The sequence below is a fragment of the Cicer arietinum genome, chromosome 6 (assembly GCF_000331145.2).
Source record: "Cicer arietinum cultivar CDC Frontier isolate Library 1 chromosome 6, Cicar.CDCFrontier_v2.0, whole genome shotgun sequence".
In the NCBI taxonomy this organism is placed as follows: domain Eukaryota; kingdom Viridiplantae; phylum Streptophyta; class Magnoliopsida; order Fabales; family Fabaceae; genus Cicer; species Cicer arietinum.
In genome coordinates this window covers 14,605,490-14,631,269 of record NC_021165.2, presented here as the reverse complement: position 1 = coordinate 14,631,269, position 25,780 = coordinate 14,605,490, and the positions used below count along the sequence as shown (strand labels likewise).

Below are 25,780 nucleotides of genomic sequence, written 5' to 3'. Positions count from 1 at the left end.
AAAAAACTATTTATCAAAATGAATATTTTGCCACAAACTATTATTTTAATTTGGTAAAATTATTTGTATTTTACTGAATTTAAAAGTAATTTTATTATTTTATAAAAAATGAATTTTTACAAAACTGTTCATATTTAATTTCAATATACTTTCATACAAATTTAAAATTTAAGTGTTTTTATGTAAGTAGTAATTTATTTATTATCTTATCACTCTTTTTTATTTAATTAATCTGGTCCAATTTTAACTTTCCTTTACCGATTAGTATCTATTATAAATTATAGACTAAATATAATATAAGATAAACAAAAATAAAATATTTTTTTAGACACTAAATGATTGTATAATGAATAAATTATTTACATTAAAATCAATTATTCATAAATAAATAATTTTCATTTTAGATAATTCTTTATAAAGATTTTCAAAATGCATTTTTTTGCTTTTACTTTTTTGAATATATATTGCATTGCCATTATACTATACATATTATTTCTTGTTAAATTCTATATAGTAATTTATATTCCCGACATATGATTTTATGCATCACATGACTCCAAAGTCAATTATATTTAAAAAAAAAATATTTATCAAAATGTTTTTTTTTTCCAAAAACTATTATTTTAATTTGGTCAAAATGTCAGTATTTAATGTAATTTAAAAGGATTTTTTTTTTGTTTAATTTTATAATTTTATAAAAATGGAACCTTTATAAAAATATTTGTATTTATTTTTTATATGCTTTCATAGACATTTAAAAATTTTGTTTAATTTTATAATTTTATCAAAATGGAATATTTATAAAACTATTTGTATTTATTTTCAATATGCTTTCACACAAATTTAAAATTTAATATTTTTGAAGTAAATAATTTTTATCTCTTATTTATTGTTTTCTCACTTTTTTTCTCAAGATTTTGTTTGATTAATCTGGTCAAACTTTAACTTTTCTTTTATGTATATTATCTAATATAAATTATAGACTAAATATAATATGAGATAAAAAAAAAACAGATTCTTTTAGGCAAAAAAAATTATTATATATTGAATAAATATTTTACATTAAATTAAAATTAATTAATTATTAATATTTAATCTGCATTTCAGATAATTCTTTAAAAAACTTCACAAAATAATTGTATTATGGAAATAATAACTGTATTAGAACCATAATAGAAGTTAGATGTAAGATTACAAAAAAAATAAAGACTATGTATGGTACTTATACGTGATAAAAGAATGTTAATCAAACGTTATGTTCCTCTACATAATATCTATAATTTTTTATAATTATAATCAATTAATTAGTATTATTATTATATAAATAATTAATATTTTTATTATTGATCAGAATTTCAGTTTTTTATCCAATAATATAAAACAAAAAAAGGTTGGAGGTTGCACTGCCAAAAAGTAACCCTTCCCCAAAAATAACAAACAAAGAGTAATGCGAATTTTGTTAGTGAAATATTTTGGATTGTTTTAAAAAAAAAGTTCCGATAAGCATTTGATTTTGGTAGAAATCTTTTTATGCAAATTTTATTTACTAGATATCCACCGGTTTATGGGACGAGAATCTACACTAAATTTGTCTATTACTTACCAGCGACTTAACGTTGAAGTTAATAAATTAAAAGAAAAAAAGACGATGTATTATCACTTTAAATCAATTTTATATTAATAGTTAATATAAATAACATAAAGTAATACTCATTAAATTCATAAATTAAACACTAATTAAATTATTAAAGTAAAAAATTACTACCTCCTATGCTATATTCTTAGAGAAGACAATTGAATAATAATAATTTGTTTTGTCTTTCGGTTCAACCTAATAAATAGTATTGACATTAGTGAGTTAAATTAATTGTAATTTAATAAAACAGCCATTAATATATTTAATTTATGGTATAGAAGTAATACATAAATTTTGATTTATAAAATTAGAATTGAATTATAAAAATGAAAAAGGAAGTATTAGTTTATATGTTACAATACACCCATTGTGAATGTTCATTTGGACTCATCATCACCTAAAAAGCTTAAGTTAATGGAAAAAAAGATCCCAATTTTCATTGACCTTTCTCTATCATCACTCTCCTTCTTCTCATACCCATATAAATAAATATTATATCTATCTACGAAACCTTCTTTTTCCTCCTATTTAGCAGATCTCAGATTCATACTTCATTTTCTGCCTCTCTTAATTGCTTTTTTTTTTTTGTGTTGAAAGAAAAAACACGGACAAAAAAGCAACAAACTCAGCAGTCAAAAAGATATCCGAAAAATTTTCAGTTTTGATTTGAGAACCACTCTTAGTACATTGCTATATTTCCGCTACTTTACAAAAAATTCCTTAGTGATTTCAATTTTTTTTTTGTCATTCACAAAAACCAAAAAAAAATTGTTTCACTTTGACTGAAACTTTTTATTTTTTATTTTATTTTATTATTATTATTTATTTATTTATTTTTACCATGGTTTAGCAATTAGCATAGTGGTTGGTTTAAAATCTGATTGTGAATTCAAAAGGGTACCTTAAAGTTTGTTTGTTGTTGTTGGTTTTTTGTGTGTGTTGAAAATGGTGCATAAGAGAAAGAAGGAAGAAACAACAGAATCAAAAAACATGAACAAAAGTTCAGATTTTCCAGATGAGGTGTTGGAACGTGTACTTGGCATGGTGAAATCACATAAAGACAGAAGTTCAGTTTCATTGGTTTGCAAAGAGTGGTACAACGCTGAAAGATGGTCAAGGAGGAATGTGTTCATTGGAAACTGTTATGCTGTGACACCTGAGATCTTAACTCGTAGATTTCCAAACATAAGAAGTGTTACACTCAAAGGGAAACCTCGTTTCTCTGATTTTAATTTGGTTCCTGCTAATTGGGGTGCTGATATTCTACCTTGGTTGATTGTTTTTGCTCACAAATATCCTTTTCTTGAGGAGTTGAAGCTTAAGAGAATGACTGTTACTGATGAGAGTTTAGAGTTTTTGTCTCTTTCATTTCACAATTTCAAAGCTCTTTCTCTTTTGAGTTGTGATGGATTTAGCACTGATGGCTTGGCTGCTGTTGCTACTAATTGCAAGTAAGATTTTTTTTTTTTTGTCTTCAAAATGCTAATTATTTTGGGTTTTTTAGCCTTTTACTTTTTCTGTGTTACTCATTTTTTTATATGATATGATATGAATTTTTTGCTTTTTTCTTTTTGATGATGCAATACTGTTAATTGATGAGTTTAGTTTTAAACAATTATAAATTATATTTTGATTCTGTAGTATAAATTGTATTTGCTAACAGATTCGAATAATATTTACTCTCAGTGTTGACTTCCAAGTTTTATGATTATCTCTCCTTAATTGGTTCATTCTTTTTTAAGATTCGTTTTTCATGAGTGTCTGGTTTGTTTGCCATTTTTGCATATCGCATGATGAAGCAACTTTCCATTGGTGAGATGTTTGTGAATTTATGTTGGCAGTGGAAACAGAATCTTACTACATAGCTGTGATTTTGAGAGTCACTTATGTTCTGTTTCATAAAATTAACATTTGAGCATCAATTGAAAATAGGAACATGGTAATATTCTCTAGTTATTCTTTTCATGGAATAAACTTGATCAGACTATTTCACCTTTGAAAGAATGATAATTTTCCATTAATTCATAGATTCATTAGATTGAATTGTTGATCACATCAATTACACTATTTTTTGCTAGCATTATGATATTTCTGTTCAATCTCAAAATCTTCATTCATGACAACATCATATCGAGTGATTAGGAAAAATGGTATTTTTTCCATAATGATGGCATTTATTGCTTAATCTTTTGTTCGACGAATAAATGATCTTCTGAATATTACTTGGATGCAGGAATTTAACTGAGCTTGACATACAAGAGAATGGTATCGATGACAAAAGCGGTAATTGGTTGAGTTGCTTCCCAGAAACCTTTACATCATTGGAAGTATTGAACTTTGCCAACCTAAACAACGATGTGAACATCGATGTACTTGAGAAGCTTGTCAGTAGGTGCAAATCATTAAAGACTTTGAAAGTTAACAAAAGCATAACACCGGAACATTTACAAAGACTTCTCGTTCGCGCTCCTCAGGTATGCGAGCTTGGTTGCGGCTCATTTTATCAACAGTTGACATGTCAGCAGTCTGCAGAGCTTGAAAGCGCATTCAACAATTGTAAAAGTCTTTACTCCCTTTCTGGTTTATGGGCGGCTTCTGGACAACACATCCCAGTTCTGTACCCTGCATGCGCAAATCTGACTTTCATGAATTTTAGTTATGCTCTTATTGACAGTGATGATTTTGCTAAGATTCTTGTTCACTGTCCAAATCTTCGACGCCTCTGGGTATGGTTTTATTTATTCTATAAAGTTTCATCGATATTGAAGATTTAGCAACTAAAACTCTTGTGTCAGTATGTCACATTTCTTTAGGGTTTTAATTAATGCATTAGCTACATGATAAGTTAATAGCATTTTGTCACCATTCAACATTTAGCTATATGAAATAAATTGTCATTAATAGTTCGAACTTCCAAATATAATTGTTGCATATTTTATCCACTCTTTTTGTGCAGATTTTCGATTAGTTTTTTCCGTGCATGCTAACGATAATGTATTGGAACATCTACCTTATAATACAGGTTGTGGACACTGTTGAAGACAAGGGACTTGAAGCTGTTGGATCATACTGTCCATTGCTTGAGGAACTACGTGTTTTTCCCGCAGATCCATTTGAGGAAGGCGTTGCGCACGGTGTTACGGAAGCAGGGTTTGTTGCTGTCTCTGAAGGTTGCCCGAAGCTTCACTACGTCCTCTACTTTTGCCGTCAGATGACCAATGCTGCTGTTACTACTGTTGCACAAAACTGTCCTGATTTCACTCATTTCCGCCTCTGCATCATGAACCCTGGTCAGGCAGATTACCTGACAGATGAACCTATGGACGAAGCCTTCGGAGCAGTTGTTAGGAACTGCCCTAGACTCCAGAGGCTTGCTGTATCAGGTCTTCTGACTGACCTCACATTTGAGTATATAGGCAAGTATGCAAAAAACTTGGAAACGCTTTCGGTGGCTTTTGCCGGAAACAGTGATTGGGGGATGCAGTGTGTTCTAGATGGATGTCCAAAGCTGAGAAAACTCGAGATAAGGGACTGTCCATTTGGCAATGCAGCACTTTTGTCGTGTATGGGGAAGTATGAGTCGATGAGGTCGCTTTGGATGTCAGATTGCAACGTGACGATGAATGGATGTAGATTGTTGGCACAAGAAAGGCCTTGGTTGAATGTTGAAGTGATTAAGGAAGATGGAAGCGATGCTAGTGAGGCTGAAAGACTTTATGTTTATCGTTCTCTTGTCGGGCCAAGAAAGGATGCACCTCCATTTGTTCTCACTCTCTAAACTGCCTTTTTAGTCCTACTTTGAAGCTCAAAAATGTCCTTGGTAATGTCTCTCTCTTGTTCTTTCTCACAATTAGATAGCTATGATCTCACATTGAAATATGCATGACATCTGATAACCACCTCACAACTACCCCATTAATTAGAATAAGTGACACGAGCTTTTGTTTTTCAATTGTATGATGCTACTTCTTAGAAGCCAAATTGATTGGTACAAAAATAATGGCCTTGGTTTCTAGTGGCAACATCACTTTTTTTGGGTCAACTATTTCATCATTGTGTAGTGTATGCTTCTATGAGTTAATTACTAAAGTCATGTCATGCATTATCCACTTTTTCAAGTGCATAACTAGGATCGTAAATGACCGAGCTATTGGTGAACTATTCATGAGCTGAGCCTAGAAAACAATAGAAGGGGATGTAGTCACCTTCCATTACTAGTTATGAGTCACACTCGAGCCATAGAATGGGAATTAATCGCCATCTAATCTCGTGCTTAATAATTTTGTTTTGCAGCCTTATACTGCATATGGCAAAGCATGCATAGTGATAATGAAGCTTCAATTATATGGAAGGTAGAAAGAAGAAAGATGGGGGATTTTGCAAGATTGAAACTTCAATCATGTATCAAATACTTGAAATGTAGCCATAGATTGTTGATGTCTTGGTACATCAATGCTAAGGATAAGAAAGGCCAGCAAGAGAGACACAATAATAAAGTAATCTTTTTGACATCAAATAATTGCAATGAACTTGCCTTCTTTAGACCAGCTGGGCCCACAAAATGTGAGCAATAATTGTGACCAATGTATCCAAATTAAATGACCTGATTTTTTTTGGTATTTGATTAGAGGCAATAAGTTATTTAATTTTCAGGGGATCATGCTAGAAGAATTTGATGGATGTACTTGCTTTAGCAAAGACATGTATACTGTGCTTATGGATATCTTTGGCCTTTTTGTTTGCATGCTCAAGACATTTTGTTTGTTGTGTTGAAATATGAATTCAGTAAAAGGCACCTTTCCTTTTTTATATTGGTGGGAATCATGGAAATGAATGAGTTATAAGAATGATAAATAAAGTGAATCATGCATGATTGGATAAATTGTGTTGCAGCCATTTTTGTTGACACAAAGATATAATTTTTTGACTTGTAATCTACTGATTTCATGAAATAAAGATAATTTACTGGCCTAGGTTAGTTTAGCTAACTGTCAATATTAGGTTTTTATAAAAGATCTGAAATCTTATCTTTACTCTATTTATGATTTAAAGGTAGGTGGTTAGAATCTATATATTTTGATATCATATTAAGTTATTATATTGAATTTAATTCATTAATATAAAATCAATTTTAGTTTTTATAAACTCATTTAAAATCTTATTTTACGTAGGATATAGTTTTTTTAATAGTGATTATTAGATTCATAACAAATGTGGCCGGATGCCATAATGTCACAAACAGTCCTTCGATTTCTGAAGAAACAAAAACAAAACCCTTAGAGTTGCCTATTTTGTAAAAAAATTCCTTTAAAAAACAAATTTAAAGACGGTTTGTTTGGTACTTTTTAAAATTTGTGTTTAATTTATTTTGATAAGAGATTCTTGAAGATAAATATTTTTATAAATAAAAGATAAAATACTAGTTAATGAAAATATATTATCACAAATAATGAAAATAATATTTTAGTATTTTCATTACTTTTAAAAATGTAGGTAATTGTTCCATTCAAATTTTTTTTATCTCTTTATTAATAAAAGTAAAATAAATACAAATTTTAAAAAATGATATCGAAAAATATTTTCATAAAGTAAACGACCTTTTCTTATTTCCCCTTTCTTAAATTTGTACAAGTGTTATTTGTGTTACAAGAAAGTATACTTTGAATTTTAATTTTGACAATTTCTATGATACTTTTAAAACAGAAGAGTGTCGGTGTTTTTCATTTTTTAACTAATAAGTGTGTTATTTTTTTCCCACATGAGCATCTATATATTATATATCAAATAGACTAAATTATTTGTAGTACATTTATATTTTGAGTTTAATCCCCTTAAATTTAATAAATTATTTTCTAACTTTTTGTATTTTAAATAAAATTAAAATTATTCTCAACTCAGAAGTTCAAAGCTTTCTCCCTTTTTCTCCGAAACGGCTCCACCATCAAAAGAAATTGCTCTCCTCTGCCGTCTTTCCACTGTGGTAAGAAAAAATTTCACTATTCTTCCACTATCGCGAGAAGATCCCTCCTCTATCTCACTCTCGTATCTACGGTCTTGGTATCGTGACCAATGACCATCCACATCATTTTCAGGTTTGTCTTTAATTCTTAATGAACTTTTCGTCTTCGATTCTTAATGCAGAACCGAGGAGAAAGAGAATGAAAAACAGTATGACAGAAAAAAAAAAATTAATTATTAAATATTACTTATTTAAAAATAAAATAAAAATATAAAACTTAAAAATTTGATGGTATTGAATTTAAAATATAATAATTAAATTAGATTGTAGAAAAACAAAACACGTTAATAAAGATTTTTACTCTTGAGCACTAAACATGAATAAATATTTTTTTTCTGTCCGTTGTCAAATTATATTCTTTCTTACCTTTTGTTTTATTGTATTTATTCTGATTTTTCTTAATTCAGCATAGGATGTTGGCCCAGATACGCAACTCATCACTGGCATCAACTATAAATTTGATCGAACAAAATGGAATATTGTACTATGTAGCGCAGTGGAATAAATTTGCTATTCAAATATTGGGATATCTCCAAAAAGTTAAATTATTTTATTCCATTTTATTTTATCCCATAATTTTTCATCACCTTTAAACATTGGATAAGGAATGCGTGTAGAGATATATAAGATCTAAAGTTGGATATGTTGATCTTTGCGGCCTAAAAAGTATGAGGAGATTACTTGTCAAATTTAAAGGCCAATATAATTAAATTAATTAAGCTAACATAGGAGTAATTCTCATTGCTAATAAGGATAGAACTCTAAAAGTAAAGTCAACTAACTCATTAACTACATTAGAAGACATTGCACGTGTATAGAACTTAGGAGCAACAAGCCAATTACCAAATCCTAGTATTCAATTTATCAATTGCTTCTTCCTTCAGTTAAAGATGAGGTATCAGTCTTACAACTTATTCATTTACACATAAGTGGTCTTAAAAATATTCAACTTAATTCTATGACCTTAAATCGAATCCTACGCAACACTGTAAAACTGATTTACATTAAAATTGAATATCTTTTAAACTCTAAAATAAATTATAAGTTTTATCGAGTTTCTAAAATTCTGATATAATAAAATTTGGAACAACATAATTCGAGATTTAAATTAAAAACTATTTAAACATTTTAATTCTATAGTTAAACTTTTAGAACCCACAATTTCAAAGAGTTTTGAATTTAAATTTTGGATGCAAGACATAACAAGAAAAAAGTGACGAGTGGTTAAACTTTTGTAATATCAGGGACTTTTTGAAGAAAAAAAATAGAAAAGGATGGATTTGTGCTTAGTAAAAATGAGTGGTGTAATACTTACAGCCCCACATTTTAATAAATAAATAAAAAATCAATTTTATCATTTTTCTAAATAAAACATATTTCAACCTTTGTATTTTTTATATAGATTTGCGCTTCAAATTTTTAAAAATCTCAAATTTTATGTTTTTTTAAGTATAGGTTTGTATTCCGAAAAATTTTCAAAATAAAAAATTTAAATTTTTTGAAAATATTTGTGTTGTAGAATTTTTTTAAATTTTTTTGTAACATATTTGTATTTTTAAAATTTAAAATATAATTGTGTTATGAAACGCTTTTTTTAATTTTTTGCAATACAAATGTGTTTCGAAAAACTTGAAAAAAAACTTTCAAAATATAAATTCTGAATATATTAATAGTTAAAAAACTTAAAAAAGAATTTTTTAAACTATAAATGTGTTTTGAAAAACATAAAAAATAATTTTCTAAAATACTTTTGTATTTCGAATTTTTTTATAAATTTTTTAAAATTCAAATTAAATTTATTGAAAAAAAAATTGAAAAATAAGAAAACGATGAAATAGATAATTTATATAAAATGTAAGAATGTAATAATAAATGTGGGTGCATGCTATAATTTTCTAGTTGTAAAATTTTACTCAATATCCCACTAAATTGTATTCCTGCCCCATATTTTAATGAAAATTCTATTATACCTTTGTTTTTTTAAATAAGAAAAATGGTAACGAGAAACTTCAAATAAAATTTCTAATATAGTGATCTTAGTTGTCAAAAAACACACTTTTCAAAAGTTTATATTAAAAAAATTAATTCAAATTTCTCAAAATACATTTTTAAAATACAAATAAATTCCAAATAATTATATTGTGGAGCAGATTTATTCTTTTTCTTAAAAAAAACTACTAAAGCGACAAACTTATACAAGTTCGCTGAAATTTTAATAAATTGAAAATAATAATAATAAATTTTTAAAATAATTTTTTGGATTACAAATTATTAGAAGAATACAAATATGTTATAATAAATTTGAATGTATTTTAGAATATATCTTCGTTCTAAAAAATTTAAATCTTAAATTTTCTAAAATATAAATTAGAGATGGTTGAATATAATAATTTTTTATTTTGGAAAATAAAAAATAAATAATTGGTAAAAGATATAAAGAAAATTTACATGATTCCCCTTTTATATATCCCTACTTATACATTTTATTCAAATTATTTATTTTACTCTTTTAAAAAAATTAAATTAAAGTAAGGAATATAATGAAAAATTATGAAGAAAACTTTTCAGCGTAACGAAGGTCGTGACCCATTTACTATCCCGCATTGGGCCATTTGTATAAGCACAGTCAAAACACCAAGCGTGGCCCGTACAGATCGTCATCAAGAATTGGGCTTAAGATTAATTTTTTTTTCTAGGTTCGCATGTATTCCCTAGGGAAGTGAGTAATCTTATATTGTAACGTTTAATTTTCATATGTTAAAAAATGTATATAATTGTAAATAGTTATCAATTAATTATATGGATTATTTTGTAAGTAATTATGATAAACGTTAAATATTATTAATAATTTAATAATTGTGATTTATCATCATTGAATAATTCTTTATATTGATTGTGTATATAAATTAAATTCTATATTATATAATTTAATGATCCGTTTGATACAGAAGATTGATATAAATTTGGATAATAATAAAATATGATAGTGACTTCAACAAAGGTTGGATCTAGCCGAAGGCACTAGACTCACAACATAGTGAATTTGAGTTCGAATTCCCATTGAAAAATGTATCCACATTTTGTGTCTGAAACTTCTCAAATATAATTACCTAAGTGGAGGAAACTTATGAAAAACCAAAATAAAAAAAGAATATGATAGTTACAACATAAATATTATCTTATTATATGTTGATTTACACATGATAACAAACACAATAATATTATTTTATTTTGATATATCTTTAACATAAATCTCATCATAATATGATAAATTATATATCATATTTAAATAACAAAATTACTATAGTAAAATATTTTTTTCTTTTAAATTAACTATCAAATTAAACAAGTAATTAAATAATTTAATATTTAAGAAAACTAATTGACACTACTGAATTAATAGTTTCAAATTTTAAAAAGATTACAAGTAATTAAATAATTCTATTATATTTGTTAGAAAAGCTAAATATATATATATATATATATATATATATATGAAAAAATTACCCACATAAAAAAATTTAATTTATTTTAAAAATTTAAATTAATTTTCTTTTATATATATATATATAATGACAACACTATCTTCGTGATATGTATATTTTTAAATTAATTATTAATATTTAATTATTTTTTTAATAAATAATTAGACTGCAAAAATTTCACATAACTATCTAGACATCTTAACAATTTTGGTACCCCTAGACATCCATCTTTCATTTGCAACATCCTAATTAATTGAATTAATGTTTATTTATCCTACTCTTTTGGGTTAAATTTAATAACTAGAGAGATAAAATGATAGTATATTGGAATAACTTTTATTATATTAATTTATCAAACACTAAATTGAGACAAAGTATCATAGTTATATTACGTCATGTCTCTTATCTTATCCACCAAACAAACATAATTATCTTATTACTATTTAGTTTAATTTCATTTTGAAGAATTGAATAATAATCATTAATAAGATTAGACTAAATTATAACACTAAGAAGATTAGACTTCTTGGAAACATAGTGCCCTAGGAGACTAGCGTCCGATGATTGAAAAATTCAACATCGATTGACTAGTTGGAATGAACGCAATCTCTCTATTAGAGGGACAATGTCTTTGATCAATTTAGTGCTAAATAGTATCTCTTAGTATTTTATCTCATTTTATAAGGTGCCAAAGAAAGTTTTATCGACTTTGATCTCAATTCAACAAAATTTTCTTTAAGGAGGGTTGTCTAAGAATAAGAAAATAAGTTGTGATACCATTTGTAAGCCTAAAGATGAAGGAGGACTAGGACTCAAAATTTTGGAATTGTTCAATGTAGCATTGCTATGTAAGTAGAATGCACAAAGAATTGATAGAAAATCATCCATTTTGTGGGTAGACTTGTGGTTGATTGAATCATTTATGGACTCTAATCTTCACAAATATAATTATCAATTTGGTAAGTGGTTCACATGTGTCTTTCTAGAAGATTTATTTGAAATGGTTTCAAACCCGAACGCTTCTGTTGCTGACGCTCAAAGAAAGCAAAAAATATATTTTGAATTGCTACAACACAATCATATTTTGTTTGATTGTGCTATTAACAATGTAGACACGGTTGTTTGTGGGATCAAAGCTTTATCATGGCCTTGGTTTATTGCTAATTGTAGGTAACTTAATATGGTTTTTTTCGCTTTGGTGTTCTAATCCTTTAGCATGTTTGCAAAGTGATTAGTTCTCTCGTGTAAATGGTTTGAAGAATCTCTTATACTTCTTTTTAATTTTCTTAATAAAAAAAAATCATTTCATATGGTTCTTCTCTTAGACTTCAAAATTGGAGATGACAATATCAATCAAAAGTAGCGTAGTTTAAGAGCACGAGACACAATGCAATTATCGCTTAATTAAAATTTCAATTATATGTATGTTTGGTGTCACATTAAAATTGACAAAACTCTTCTAAAAATAATAAAATTACAAAAGGTATATTTTGTCGATGCTAACTCCAAAAAAACAAACATGGAAAAAGAGTACTGGACCATTTGATTCCCTAGTCGCTACCATTGTCTCTCTATTTCTGAGTCACACCCTACCATTGTATTTGTATTATTATTCAGAGAATCATCAACATTCTACTATTACTGTGGACAAGTGCTAATGCTATTTTGAAATTTAAAATATTAGCCACAAATATTGTAAGAGAAAGTTTAACATCTAAATATAGAAATTTTATATTAAAAAATATATTAAAAATTGCATATTAAATTTTTTTAAAATCAAAATTTATTCATTTTAATTCACTTTTAATCATAATCAATTAATTAATAATTATTTTTAGTCAGTACCAACCAAACACACCAAGACTTTAAGTACAATTTTCAATTCTATTTACATGCTTCATCCTATCCTATTTATAAACAAAAGCGAATTAATAAAAATTGATATTTAATTCAAAAAAAAAATTATTAAGACACTTTTAGCTATAAAAAATAACAACGGATAGAGAGCATTTATGAGAAGGGAACTCAGCTTGGTGTTGGAGGGATTGCTCTCTGACGGATAAGTTGGTAATTTTCGTTGTTGGGTTAGATGTAAAAAAATTTCGGTGTATTTTGGTAATTTTAATTAATGTATATGGATGAATTTGACAATGAAATTTTTTTCCTCTAAATGTATATCGGTGAATTTAAGATAAATAGTATTCGTGGTCCCTTAACTATATTTTTATTTAGTTCTTTATTCTTTTTTCCTCTTATTTATTTTAATTTTAAGTGACAATTTGATCTTTTATGTTTTTAAATGTCAATAATATTATTTTTTTACAAAAATTCATCAAAATTTTCAAATAAAACTCATAAAATTAATTATATTCTTCAATGTAACACTAATTTTATCAAATTCGTAACTCAAATCTTTAAATAAACTCATATTTTTATTATTTATTTGATGTTGTTAGAAATAAAAATAGGAATTTATTTACAAATTTAAGTATGAATTTAATGAAATTTCTATTACATTATGGTGCTTTTTATGGTGTACGGTAAAGTATTGTTTATGGATCTTGCATTTTTGGATTGATGGTATATGAGGACTGATCCATAAATTTTGATTAAATGAAGTACCATATATCTCTTTTAATTGTTGTTAGATATATAATATAAAAAAAAAACTATTATTATTATTATTTATTTTAAATATGTAAATATGTTGTTATTATAATATATAATTTATTAAAATTATATAATATTTTTCAATATTTTTTATTAGAAATTTTATAAATTAAATTGGTAATATTATTAGTAATTTTATTAGTAATTATTATTATTACTTTATAGTTTCTATAAAATGATCATATTATCGTAATTTTGTTAAATTCACTTATATTCATTTAAAAGAAATGTGTTTTTGGTTTGATGGAATTTTATGTTTTTATTTGTACAAATATACAAGATAAATTATATATAGAGAATACATTTAATCCTAAACTTTGATTGCCTAAAAGTGTAATTAAAACACATATCATATCCTTAGACCTAAGTTTATAATCCCCAAAATATATTAACACATATTATTATCAATATGGTTGTTAAGTGGTGATAAAAATGGATATTTATTGAATTGATTATGAAACTTTTATATTAAGTAAAAATGAGTTCAACAATAAATTTAAAAGCTACAAATCATAACTCTAAATTAAAATTAATTCTAAAAATAAAATCAATTATACTCAAGAGCAGTTAAATATATCAAAATAAATTTTATATATCTAAAATTATTTTTGACTCCTCCAAAATTAAAACAACTATATAATAAAATTAATTCTGACTCTTCCAGAATTGCAATATATATATATATATATCATAAATTTAATGGATTCATTTTGCCTTAAAATGCAATGTTCACATATCTAAATATTGATAAAAAGAAAAAATGTGGTTTGATTACGGTTACAATGTCAGTTTTTAATTATGAAAAATCATATCCCCGTATGTCAAATACACACACAAACAAATAAGTAATAGTATTGATCATAACCACCGTTTTAATCAAGCACTTTTCGTCAATGATTGTTTGCGATTCTTAATATATGCATGCAGGGTCTGATTAAATTCCCATGAGTTGGCCCCATAGTATCATTTCACAAGTTTCCATTCTCCAACTCCATTAGAAAACTATTATTACTTATTTGAAAACTATTAATTGCGATGTTCGGTAAGATGCCTATTTATTATTTTGGTACATCTATTTTTAGTTTTCCTACTAGCATTATATTATTTTGTTTGTTACAATATATATGCCCAAGAAAGAGAAAAATATCTAAAAATATGAATTTTGACTAGATCATCCTTGAACAAGTGAGTGAGTAATTATGATTTATAAGTGTTATATATATTGCTATATTAATATTTTTTATTTTTTTTTTGTAATTATCTTTCTTAACAATCAATATATTTCTTTTATTCTTTTATACGATTAATATTTGAGTATGAATTTAGATTCATTTCTCTCTTTTTTATGAATTTCCTTTTCACTTTTGTCACTTTATTTTCTTTTTATATTTATTTCTATCTCCCTTAATTTTATTCTCTTTATTAAAAAATATTCAAGAGAGTAGATTAAGGATAAAGAGAAGGAGATAAATTGAGAAAAAAATGAAGGAGATAATTCAAATTCATTTATATAAAGATTTTCTGTAACAAATATTCGACATGTTTATTATAGATTAAAAAAAAGAGATTTTTAACTTTTTAAAGTTGTATTTACTCAAAATTAGTATAAACTATTTTAAACTCATTAGTTATAGATTTAAAAAGTATTTTTCACATTCAAGGTTCATTTGTTACATATTAAAGAAAGTGATTTTACTATTCAATAATTTCGAGATATTTTTTTTTAGAGGTTTTTAAGAAAATAAGAAATTATTTTGTATTTGTTGTCGCAATGAAAATATTTTTGATTTCTTTTAAATTAATTATAAAAAATGATTTTTTTTTGAAGCTATTAAAAAGAGCATCTCATTTGAAACAATTTTTAGATTCTCATTTATAAATAAATAAAAAAAACAAGATTATAACAAAAAAATATAAATTTTCAAAAGTGATTAATTTAGAAAAAAAATAAGTGTTTTTTTATGAAAAAACTGTAACAAGCAAACTCTCAATAATTTATATATTATTTATTAGAAATTTTAAAATAATAGTAATTACATTTAAAAAATATTTTTTTTCAAAAATTATTTTTATGATAATTTGCCGTCTATACAAAAATAATATCTCATTTTAAGTATTTTTTTGTTGTTGAAAGTTTTAAAAATGTGAGCAAAAACATACGCAATTTTCCTTTAAAAAAGTTATAATAAGAAGATGAAAAATACTTCAAAAATCATTCTTAAAAAGTTGTAACAAACAACATGTAACTATAACACATCTTAGCCATTTTATTGTAGTGGTTTGTAATGTTTTAATTTATTTACCAAACTTTAAACTTTAAATTTTGGGTTAAATAGATTTTTAGTCCGTGTTAATATATTATATTTTGTTATTAGTCAATATTTACTTTTTTCTTTAAATAACAGTCTCTCAAATATTTTCTATCAACAATTTTAGTCTTTAAATTTAAGTTAACTCTTATTATTTAAAACTTTGAAAAAAAAAATTCGTTGGTATCTTTATAATATTGGCTTAATTACACTTTTGGTCTCCTATTATGGGTAAATCGCGAAAGTAATCATCTCATTTTATTTGTCCCCAGTTTTAGTTCCTCAAACTGAATTTTAGTTCCTCAAACTGAATTTTAGTTCAAATCATAATTAGTTGTCAATTTTTTAATGACGTGGCAGACATCTATGTGGATTAAAGTTATTATTATATCATTTTAAATTAAAAAATTCAATTTATATTTTTAAAAACTATTATTATATTGTTCTAAATTTTAAAATAATTGTCAAAATTAAAATAACAACACCTAAAATCATGAACCCTAAACAGATCAAAATTAAAATCAAAGAAACAATGCAGACAAATACAAAATCATAAAACCACATATAATCATCATAACACAAGTTTTCAAGTAAATGCATATGAATATATCTATTTCTATTCAATAGGAGAAAAAAACACAAAAAGTGATTGAAAACAAAACAAAACAAATTAGGATGATTAATGAGATTCCAACCAAGAGGGTTAATCTGTCCACCATAACCATGAACCCTAACAACATCCTCAAAAGCAACAACAACATCTCTAGGAACACCATACCAAGTCTTAGAAGCACCTATATGAAGATAATTCAAACTATGAAGATCATGATCCTCAACATGCCAAGCAAACCAACTAAAAAACATAGCAAGATAAACCATAGGTGAAGTCACCCCAGGAATCTCCTCCTTCATAAACCTCAACAAAGACACTTTTGCCCTCGAAACCCCTCTCATATTCCAAGCACTATGAGCAACATAAGCAGCTTCGCCAATATGACGACATTTTGCCGAAAATGCAGAACCCGACATGTCGTTTGCGTATTAAACTGAAAACGGTTTATCCACCGTCGCTTTACAAAACAGTGTCTCCGTTTCAAGAGCATTATTACCATTAATACCCTTTTTATTGTGCTTCTTCATGTAACATTTCTCGAACCATTTGGCTTTAGCTTCGAACTCGGAGAAAGTGTAGTGGTCCCCACTCTGCCAAACGGGTCGTTTAACGGGTCGGGACTTCCGTGGACAGAACCCGATCTGTTGCTGACGTGTCGTGAATGTGGAATTAGGAAGTGACCTGTTTAGGTTGGCTATGGCAGTTTTCTTAGGTGAAGGAGGAAAAGGAGGAATTATTTTGCAGATTCCGTATTTGGATGCTTCTTTTTCGATCTTGAAAATGTAACCGATCGGATCTTCGAACTCCGACGCTGTCGGTCTGTACTCTGGTGCTACTGCCATGGATTTCAGCCATGGGAAAACGTCGCCGTTTGGTTCTGAAACTGCCATGAATCACTTTCACGGCGGCAGTGAAGTGATTTGTATTTTACATTTACCTTATTCAGACAGAATCACTCGAGAAAAAGACATCAATTTTTTATTCTGTTTTTTTAATTTTTCTCTCTCTCTGTGACTCTGTTTCTAATGTTTGCTCTGTTTTGAATACTACAGAGGAATGAAAGGGTTAGTAGAATTTAGTAGTGAGCAGCGGTAAGCAAGTTTGTTGTGTGAGTTTTTTACTGTGGATTCTAGGAGCCGTGTTTTGTGCCATTGTTTTCTCCTCTTATTTACCTAAATACCATTATATATGTATATATTATTATTATTATTAGTAGGGAAGATGACCAACAATAAAGAAGAAGATGAAATCGAATGATGATGATGAAGAAGAAAAGGGAAGTGGTCGATTTTGTGAAAAGGGTCGATTTTGATTTTCGATTTAGGGTTCATGCTTCACCATTTCATTTCAATTTGATTTTGATTTTGATCTGTTTAGGGTTCATGATTTTAGGTGTTGTTATTTTGATTTTGACAACAATTTTAAAATTTAGAACAATATAATAATAGTCTTAAAAAATATAAATTGAATTTTTTAATTTGGAATAATATAATAATGACTTTAATCCACACAGGCATCTGTCACGTCACCTTTTTTTGACACCTCATTAAAAAAATGACAACTCATCATGATTTGGACTCAAATTCAGTTTGGGGACCAAAACTATGGACAAACAAAATGGGGGACTACTTTCGCGATTCACCTATAATAGGGGACCAAAAATGCAATTAAGCCTATAATATTAGAAGAGTTTTCCCTAAACGTATTTATATTTTTTTTTTAACAAAAGATGAATTTTGAAGCGCTAAAAACTTCAAAAAAAAAATCACATTTGATCAATCATTTATTAAAAAAGTTTATATATTTTTGAGATAAATTTTTATAATACTCTAAACATAGATACAAAAAACCATTAAAAGTTCAAAAGATATACGTGAAGAATTAATTTAAAAGCATAATCAAAATTATTAATGAAAAATATTTGAGTAATGATTATTTAAATTTTTTAAAAAAAATTAAAATTAAAATCAATTTTCAATACATCCCACCGCAATAAATCCCATTCCTAACTTTTAGTTGTCTTTAGGAAGGTTTTGCAAAGTGTGAGTGTGGTATCATCTTGTTTAGAATTTTTAGCAATTAATAACCAAATTAAACTTTGGGTTATGAAGGACCCATACATGATATCGGAGAGACACATCATTTTCTTGAAGTATAAGTCGTGAAATAAAGTACTCAAGCGAGCTAGTCCATAGCCATTATCACAATATATTTTTGCCAAAGTAGTAAAAAGAATCAACCTTACTACACTTGGTGTTCTACTCATTTTCCCACTACTTGTGTTTTTCTAGTGGTTGGAGTTGGACATCATGCTTGCTTCACGCATATGCCAAAAATAAGGCAAGTTAATCACCTAAGGGAGTTAAGACGACAGAAAAAATTATGACATTTTGTATTTTCTTTTTGACAAAAAATGAAGATTGATCAGTTTTAAGTAATCTTTTTATTTCATTTAATTTTTATCTTTTAAATATTAATTGATAGATTTAATATCTCATACTTTTCTATAAAAAAAATATATTTATAAAATTATTTAAAAAATTAACCATAATAAATAAATTGATTGATATTTATATTTTTTAATTTTTATATTAACTAGCTACCTATATTAGTGACACAGAAAGATCCACTAAAGATTTTGAATCGTGTCACTTAAAGATCGTATGTTGTAAAAATTATGAGTCAACATTTTTCGTAGATTCGTATCAAACGAAAGGAGTTTTATAATAAAAAAATGAAAAAGTTAAATCTTGATTATACAATAATTAATCAATATTAGAAGAAAAAAAAAAGTAATGTGACTTTTTTAAGTGATCATGTGTCAATTAAATAACTTTTAATCATATATATTTACATCATCAAAATTTAATTATCTTATTATAAAACTTTTTTCATTTTATTTTTTATATATTAATAAATAATATATTTATATAAGTGCGTGTGCGTAATAGATACTATACTATCTGTAGTCATACTCGTTCAATTTTATAGATAATTATTCGTTTTCATACTCATATTTAATATGTGAACTTTTACCTTATTAAGTGAAAATTGCATATTTTCACCTTATTTGGTGTTAAATTTGATCTTACTGTTATCCATACTTTGAGTTACTCAGCTACATGATTATAAAAATGCGTTTTAATCTTAATTTTATCACGCGATCCTTGGCGTTTTCTTCAAACCAAAATTGATTGCTTAAAAGGACAATAATATAAGCTACTTTTATAAAAACCCATTAATTATCTATGATAGATGGAATGATTATATGACCCTTTTTTATACACACATTTAATAGAATATCTATATAGCTCTCTCAAGCAAACTCCATTAGTATTGTTTGCATCTTGCCCCTCACACGAATTTGATGATGAACATAATATATATTTTTTCTCTCTTGAAAGCTAAGACATTTTAAGACTTTTCTACAAAATCCTAAATTTCGCTTCTTCCCTACTCAAAGGTAAGCATTTGTATATGAACGAATGACATTTTGCACCTAACATATAAAAAAAGTAGAAAAAAAAACAAACAAAAATAGCGCTGTACTTGTTGGAATCAAATGAAGTAAGGCAATAATAATAAACCCTGTTTCATTCAATAGTAAATTTGAGCCCAAACTAATGAAAGTGATAATTTGTTTCACGGGTGGACAACTAAAATTGAATTATATAATCTGGATTAATTTTGCATGATATAAAGTGACTTAGGATTATATCAACTACAACAAAAAAAGTGATATATATTTTGTGACATATATGCAAAATATATACTGGATGGTGACCCCTGAATTGAGGCATGTGCAAACTGCAAATTGCAATTATACTGCATGGAATTGGGGAGCAATATATAACTCATTTTGTGGCCCAACCACTAGCAGGTTGGTCCTATGATAAAAAATTACTTAGCTTGTTTTTCAAATAAAATAAAATTACTTAGCTGCAAAATTGCCTTAGATTATATTATAGTATTATATTAGATTTAGAACTAATAGTCTTAAAAGGTTTGGTCTAAAGCACATTATTATTTGTGGTCACATTACATAAAATAAGAATCTGTGACTAGCAAAATAATGGGGTATCTTGACCTTTAATCAAACAGTCTATATAAAAAATTAGACACCAAATGACATGATGGGTCATTCAATTTTGTTTTTGGCTTAGTACTAGGCTAGCATCTTATTTGTCTCATATCAAGGTTAAAGAAAAATTCACCTTGATCATCTTTACCCCTCAATTTTTCCCTTGGTTGGGATGGTCAATATTTTGATGCTTTTATTCGGGATTGTCATGACACATATAACTTTTATCTTTTGCTTTCATCCCTCTGCCTCTAGCTATTACATTTACCATTGGGACCTTCTATTCATGATCTATCTCGTGAACTTTGCTTTGTTTTGTCCCTTCAAAGTTGAAACCCTACACACTTTTTAAATATTCCAATTATCCTACATTCACATGATTGAAATATTGGTGATTGTTTTGTTGAGATCCAACAATTCAAAACATAGTAATTTTTTGTTTATAATTTAAAATATCAAATTTAAAATTATATCGTCTGATTTTTTATCGAATGATCACTTATATTTCAACTACGTAAATGTGGAGAAATATCTTATTATAAACAATTTAAATCTCACTTTTTAAGATCTTCGCACCATTTTGATTTGAAGCTGATCTTGTGGCTAAGATTTCATTGCAAAATATTATTTGGTGGAATTGCATTCATGGTAGTGCTTTCCTCTTTGGCTTTTATTGGACTCTTGGTTACTATACATTTACAACCCACAAAAAAAGTGTTGGAAAAGAAAAGAAAGCAACTTTCTCTTAATTAGTTATGTGATTCACTTCCCACTATTACTTCTTATTATTCAAAAGGTCATTGCTTGCTCAAGGCATCTAACAAAGGATTTCACATGGTGGGGGTGTTTGTATGTGTCATTTCTATTCCAAGGCCATTGAAAACTACCTTTTTTTTAATTTCCGTCACGTAATTAAAGCTATGTCCTTATTAATATGTGGTCCATCTGAATTTCATTTAGTCTCAAGAGCATCAATTCATTGATTAGTTAGTTTCTAGGGGGTTTCGATTTGATTTTCAGTTGGCCTGTTGCTAGCATTAAAACGACATGAAATATGAATATAAATTCTTCACATCCACTCCTCTTTTTTTATGGAAACAATAGTTTCAGGATGGAGATGAATTATTATATGAAATGTTGAATTGAGATAAAAAATAGTAAAGTCAATCAGTTACAATATTATCCATAATTCTCTTTTAATTATTTATAAAATAATTAAAATTTTACTATTCTCATATTTCATTGCAATATTATGGCCAAGTCCAAAAAATAGTCTAACCTCCGGAATCCTAGTTATGCATTATGCACATGCCGGTTAATTTAATTTAACTAATCATCACTAACTATTTGCCAATTAATAATTAAGACTTCAAATCAAATCCAAATCCAATTTTATAAGTTGATTAACCTCTCCAAGACTCCATCCCCAGCCGCGTGGGCGGTGATTAAATTTGAGATGAAGAAGCTACAATCACTCTCTTGATCAAAACTCTAGAGGTTTAAGTTTCCGTGACGTGATTTAAGACTACTTTAATTAAACCAATTTTTTAATTAGACAAAGTAATTAAGAAAAGGTTATTAAGCTAAAGCTACCAACTGCCGAGGAAGTTACTGCAATCTAAGGATTCTGCTATAGAATGAGTAGAATATATAAAACTATAAAAGTACTAACAGTTAACTAATAATTTATTCTCCTAAATAGTAGTATTTGCTGCTACCTCACTTTTTTACATCCTTTTCTCTTCTATGCTGAAGTTTTTTTTTATTTACACTTCCTTTATATAAATAATTTCTTTATTTAATAAAAATAATAAATAGTTTTATATGAAATCCATCAATTTAATTTATATAAAAATCCTTTTAATTTTAATATTTCACAGTATAATGGCAAGGATGGATTTTTATTTGTATATTTTAGGGATTTCTTATTATATTTATATTGTTTAAAGACAAAATTATGTTGTATTTTCTTTAAGGCTAATAAGTGCCTCAATGGCTTTAGCGCATCTAATAAACAACTAAAAAATGAAATAAAAATTATGTTGTATTTTCTTTAAACCTTTTTATAATTACAAAATACAAATTACACAACTTTTAAAAAAGATTCTATATTAAAATTCTTAACAAATACATTTAAATATCAAAGCACTTATTAACAATTTTCATTATCTATTTATTTTCCACATGTACATATGAAGAAAACAATGTAAATTTAATTATTTATTTATTTCCAACATGTATAAATGAAACAAAACAATGTTAAGAAATTAAAAGCAACACTTCCATCCAAATAAACATTAAACACCACACATAACATATCATTCTCTCTTGACCTCCATTGTTTCCCTTCAACACACACCTCACATGCCACCTCCATCTTTTTTAAATGACACCCAACTTCCTTAACTTAACATCATCACTTGCACTTTTCACCGTTTGTAATTACACAATTGCACTAACAAACAAACAAATGCATCATACCACTGCGCACTTCAAAGAAAATTCCAAAAGGGCATTTCAGTAAATGCACATGCTATAATCCAACTCTGTATCAACTGCCATAAGGATAAGCATAGATCTGCAGCAGCAACACCCTCTCTTACAAAAGATTGTTATTCAGATTCTAAACTAACCGAATCCAACGTTATCTCGCCGGAATATTCGTTACTTCTTCGCCGGAAATGGTTTTTCTCAGTTACCACTGAGAACAGAAATGGGTGATGAAGTGTTCGTCGGAGAATACAAAATGGCGGGGGTACCCACCGGAGCTTCCCGACTCCGGCGAGCTGTGGAACTCATCTTCTCCCTGCTTACTCTATCTCTGTCGATCAGGGTCTTCGCCGGAAAATGGCAACTCATTAGGAACAAGCTTGAAGAACTTCATTCGGGTTTAATCGCCGCCGAGAACTCCGATTCCGGCGAGAATCCGTCGCTTTCAAGGTTAGTAACTTCGATAGTTGTGACTGTAAAAGAGTGTCACGATCTGGGTCAGCGTTGCGTGGATGTCTCGTATAGCGGGAAGCTTTTGATGCAGAGCGATTTGGACGTAGCGTTCGCGAAACTCGATGGTCTCGCGAAGAAGCTCTCTGAGATATACAAAACGGGTGTTTTAACAAATGGGTCTGCGCTCGTTGTTTCAAAACCGAGTCTTGGTGCTTCCAAAGAGGATATGAGGTTCTATGTGAGAGACCTTTTGACGAGGATGAAGATTGGTGATTTGGGGATGAAGAAACAAGCTTTGAGGAATCTTCTTGAGGTTGTGGTTGAAGATGAGAAGTATGTGAAGGTGATTGTTGTGGATGTGAGTGACGTTGTTCATGCGGTTGTTGGTTTTCTGGGTTGTGCTGAGGTGGAAATTCAAGAAGAGAGTACTAAGGTTGTTTCTGTGGTTGCTGGTTTTGATTCCTATAAAGGGGTTTTGATTAGTGCTGGTGTTATTGCGCCTTTAATTCGGGTTTTGGATTGTGGTAGTGAGTTCGGGAAGGTAGCGTCTGCGAGGTGTTTGATGAAATTAACTGAGAATTCGGACAATGCTTGGGCTGTTTCTGCTCATGGTGGTGTCACTGCCTTGTTGAATATTTGTGGGAATGGTAATTGTAATGGAGATTTGGTTGGTCCTGCTTGTGGGGTTTTGAGAAATCTTGTTGGTGTTGATGAAGTAAAGAGGTTTATGGTTGAGGAGGGTGCTGTGTCTACGTTTATCAGTCTTGTGAAATCAAAGGAGGAAGCAATTCAAGTGAATTCAATAGGGTTCATTCAGAGTATTGCTTTTGGAGATGAATTGATTAGGCAAATGGTGATTAAAGAAGGTGGAATCCGCGCTTTGTTGCGTGTTTTGGATCCTAAATGGTCTTATTCTTCTAAAACAAAGGAAATAGCAATAAGGGCTATTGAGAGTTTGTGTTTTACCTCATCTAGTTCTGTAAGTATTTTGATGAATTATGGTTTTGTGGATCAGTTATTATATTATGTTCGAAATGGTGATGTTTCAATTCAAGAATTGGCTTTGAAAGTTGCATTCAAATTGTGTGGCACATCAGAAGAAGCTAAGAAAGCAATGGGTGATTCTGGTTTTATGGCTGAATTTGTTAAGTTTTTGAATGCGAAATCGTTCGAAGTTCGTGAAATGGCAGCGGAGGCACTCTCTGGAATGGTCATGGTACCTAGAAATAGGAAAAGATTTGTGCAAGATGACCATAACATAGCACTGCTTCTGCAATTGCTTGATCCAGAAGAAGGAAATTCAGGTAACAAAAAGTTCTTAATCTCTATCTTAATGTCATTGACCAGTTGCAATAGTGCAAGGAAAAAAATTGTTAGTTCTGGATATGCAAAAAACATAGACAAACTTGCAGAAGCTGAAGTTTCTTCTGATGCTAAAAAACTTGTCAAGAAGCTATCCACAAACAGATTTCGCAATATGTTGAATGGAATCTGGCATTCATGAATGTAATTCATCAATTATTTTTCTCTTTTTTTTTAACTGTATATTTACTTTAGTGTCTTACAAGTTTTGCTAATTTGTTTTCTTTTCCCCTCCTCAATGTGCTTTTCTGTTCTATTATTTCATTGGCCTTGCACATGACATGAGTAGTAGGGACACCATTATGTTGATTGTAATCAAATTTTAGTGATGATACCATAAAAACTTTGTTGTAGATTTTCTTGAGGATACTCTAGCATTGCTAATTAGCTAAGTTAGATTGTACCAAGAAGGAAACAAACAAATCAATATAATATATATATATTTTAATATCAAAAGAGAACAAACAAAGAAGAACTTAATTACTAGTTACAGTTATTTATCCACCTACCTACCTTAGTTTTTGTTTGGAACTGTTTCAAAAATACTATTTTATAGTGCATGCATTTGTGAATATTGTGGTACCACATGGGGGAAGAAGACATCTACATCAATCCTTGGTAAGCATGTGAGTTGTGTCAACATTGCTTTTTTATATCCAGCA

At 28.0% G+C, this 25,780-nt stretch overlaps 3 protein-coding genes across 3 annotated transcripts; 2 read left to right on the top strand and 1 right to left on the bottom strand.

Annotated features, from left to right (window-relative positions):
* Positions 1–2,011: 2,011 nt before the first annotated feature.
* Positions 2,012–6,445, top strand: LOC101502260 (protein AUXIN SIGNALING F-BOX 2-like). Its single transcript, XM_004504907.4, has 4 exons — positions 2,012–3,087; positions 3,870–4,362; positions 4,659–5,456; positions 5,930–6,445. The coding sequence occupies exons 1-3, from the start codon at positions 2,582–2,584 to the stop codon at positions 5,412–5,414; spliced, it is 1,755 nt and encodes a 584-aa protein (XP_004504964.1). The 5' UTR covers positions 2,012–2,581; the 3' UTR covers positions 5,415–5,456; positions 5,930–6,445.
* Positions 6,446–17,160: 10,715 nt separating this feature from the next.
* Positions 17,161–17,622, bottom strand: LOC140920636 (lysine-specific demethylase REF6-like). Its single transcript, XM_073369434.1, has one exon. It carries the CDS (start codon positions 17,620–17,622, stop codon positions 17,161–17,163), a length of 462 nt encoding a protein of 153 aa, XP_073225535.1.
* Positions 17,623–23,088: 5,466 nt separating this feature from the next.
* Positions 23,089–25,471, top strand: LOC101501930 (uncharacterized). Its single transcript, XM_004504906.4, has one exon. The coding sequence runs from the start codon at positions 23,527–23,529 to the stop codon at positions 25,258–25,260; it is 1,734 nt and encodes a 577-aa protein (XP_004504963.1). The 5' UTR covers positions 23,089–23,526; the 3' UTR covers positions 25,261–25,471.
* The last annotated feature ends 309 nt before the right edge of the window (positions 25,472–25,780 follow it).

Bases quoted from the DNA above. Each gene is read 5' to 3' on its own strand.
- LOC101502260 (XM_004504907.4), top strand. From the start codon at position 2,582: ATGGTGCATAAGAGAAAGAAGGAAGAAACAACAGAATCAAAAAACATG. The intron at 3,088-3,869 runs GTAAGATTTTTT...ACTTGGATGCAG, and splicing joins GCTGTTGCTACTAATTGCAA to GAATTTAACTGAGCTTGACA. The intron at 4,363-4,658 runs GTATGGTTTTAT...CTTATAATACAG, and splicing joins CAAATCTTCGACGCCTCTGG to GTTGTGGACACTGTTGAAGA.
- LOC140920636 (XM_073369434.1), bottom strand. From the start codon at position 17,622: ATGGCAGTTTCAGAACCAAACGGCGACGTTTTCCCATGGCTGAAATCC.
- LOC101501930 (XM_004504906.4), top strand. From the start codon at position 23,527: ATGGGTGATGAAGTGTTCGTCGGAGAATACAAAATGGCGGGGGTACCC.